The sequence below is a fragment of the chloroplast genome of Populus trichocarpa (genome assembly GCF_000002775.5).
Source record: "Populus trichocarpa chloroplast, complete genome".
Lineage (NCBI taxonomy): Eukaryota > Viridiplantae > Streptophyta > Magnoliopsida > Malpighiales > Salicaceae > Populus > Populus trichocarpa.
The window spans coordinates 92501-95000 of NC_009143.1; the positions used below are offsets into that span (position 1 = coordinate 92501).

The 2500-nt window shown below is 39.6% G+C and overlaps 1 protein-coding gene across 1 annotated transcript in view, besides 1 other annotated feature; it reads left to right on the forward strand. All coding sequences in view use genetic code 11, as the record gives it.

Annotated features, from left to right (window-relative positions):
- Positions 1-2172, forward strand: part of ycf2 — a 6858-nt gene extending 4686 nt beyond the window's left edge. Inside the window, exon 1 of the mRNA in view lies at positions 1-2172. This exon is cut by the window's left edge and continues 4686 nt beyond it. Within this exon, the coding sequence (YP_001109545.1) occupies positions 1-2172 (2172 nt within the window).
- Positions 1-2500: part of an inverted repeat (inverted repeat B) that runs on past both edges of the window.

Below are 2500 nucleotides of genomic sequence, written 5' to 3' on the forward strand. Positions count from 1 at the left end.
GGAGCAATTTACTTACGATACTTAGTTGACATTCATAAAAAGTATCTAATGAATTATGAGTTCAATACACCCTGTTTAGCAGAAAGACGGATATTCCTTGCTCATTATCAGACAATCACTTATTCACAAACCTCGTGTGGGGCGAATAGTTTTCATTTCCCATCTCATGGAAAACCCTTTTCGCTCCGCTTAGCCTTATCCCCCTCGAGGGGTATTTTAGTGATAGGTTCTATAGGAACTGGACGGTCCTATTTGGTCAAATACCTAGCGACAAACTCCTATGTTCCTTTCATTACAGTATTTCTGAACAAGTTCCTGGATAACAAGCCTAAGGGTTTTCTTATTGATGATAGGGACGATATTGATGATAGTGACGATATTGATGTGAGTGACGATATCGACCGTGACCTTGATACGGAGCTGGAGCTTCTAACTAGGATGAATGTACTAACTATGGATATGATGCCGGAAATAGACCGATTTTATATCACCCTTCAATTCGAATTAGCAAAAGCAATGTCTCCTTGCATAATATGGATTCCAAACATTCACGATCTGGATGTGAATGAGTCGAATTACTTATCCCTCGGTCTATTAGTGAACTATCTCTCCAGGGATTGTGAAAGATGTTCCACTAGAAATATTCTTGTTATTGCTTCGACTCATATTCCCCAAAAAGTGGATCCCGCTCTAATAGCTCCGAATAAATTAAATACATGCATTAAGATACGAAGGCTTCTTATTCCACAACAACGAAAGCACGTTTTCACTCTTTCATATAGTAGGGGATTTCACTTGGAAAAGAAAATGTTCCATACTAAGAGATTCGGGTCCGTAACCATGGGTTCCAATGTACGAGATCTTGTAGCACTTACCAATGAGGCCCTATCGATTAGTATTACACAGAAGAAATCAATTATAGACACTAATATAATTAGATCTGCTCTTCATAGACAAACTTGGGATTTGCGATCCCAGGTAAGATCGGTTCAGGATCATGGGATCCTTTTCTATCAGATAGGAAGGGCTGTTGCACAAAATGTATTTCTAAGTAATTGCCCCATAGATCCTATATCTATCTATATGAAGAAGAAATCATGTAACGAAGGGGATTCTTATTTGTACAAATGGTACTTCGAACTTGGAACGAGCATGAAGAAATTAACGATACTTCTTTATCTTTTGAGTTGTTCTGCCGGATCGATTGCTCAAGACCTTTGGTCTCTACCCGGACCCGATGAAAAAAATGGGATCACTTATTATGGACTTGTTGAGAATGATTCTGATCTAGTTCATGGCCTATTAGAAGTAGAAGGCGCTCTGGTGGGATCCTCACGGACAGAAAAAGATTGCAGTCAGTTTGATAATGATCGAGTGACATTGCTTCTTCGGCCCGAACCAAGGAGTCCCTTAGATATGATGCAAAATGGATCTTGTTCTATCCTTGATCAGAGATTTCTCTATGAAAAATATGAATCGGAGTTTGAAGAAGGGGAAGTAGAAGGAATCCTCGACCCGCAACAGATAGAGGAGGATTTATTCAATCACATAGTTTGGGCTCCTAGAATATGGAGCCCTTGGGGCTTTCTATTTGATTGTATCGAAAGGCCCAATTCATTGGGATTTCCCTATTGGGCCAGGTCATTTCGGGGTAAGCGGATCATTTATGATGAAGAGGATGAGCTTCAAGAGAATGATTCGGAGTTCTTGCAGAGTGGAACCATGCAGTACCAGATACGAGATAGATCTTCCAAAGAACAAGGCGTTTTTCGAATAAGCCAATTCATTTGGGACCCTGCGGATCCACTCTTTTTCCTATTCAAAGACCAGCCCCTTGTCTCTGTGTTTTCACATCGAGAATTCTTTGCAGATGAAGAGATGTCAAAGGGGCTTCTTACTTCCCAAACAGATCCTCCTACATCTATATATAAACGCTGGTTTATCAAGAATACGCAAGAAAAGCACTTCGAATTGTTGATTCATCGCCAGAGATGGCTTAGAACCAAGAGTTCATTATCTAATGGATTTTTCCGTTCTAATACTCTATCCGAGAGTTATCAGTATTTATCAAATCTGTTCCTATCTAACGGAAGGCTATTGGATCAAATGACAAAGGCATTGTTGAGAAAAAGATGGCTTTTCCCGGATGAAATGAAAATTGGATTCATGTAATAGGAGAAAGGTTTCCCATTCCTTAGCCTGAAAGATATGTGGCCATGAAATAGGGATTAAGTGGAACAGAATTGACTGGGTGGTAGAGTCGTGGAAACACCTCCTTCTTCCATATTTTGGACACGGAACAATATGTTACTGCTGAAACATGGAAGAATTGAAATCTTAGATCAAAACACTATGTATGGATGGTATGAACTGCCTAAACAAGAATTCTTGAACAGCGAGCAACCAGAGCGATTCCTCACTACATCAAAAAATTTCCATTAATGAAAGATGTAAATCCATTGGAAAAATCAAAAATACGTATGTCGGATGAAATGGTGGT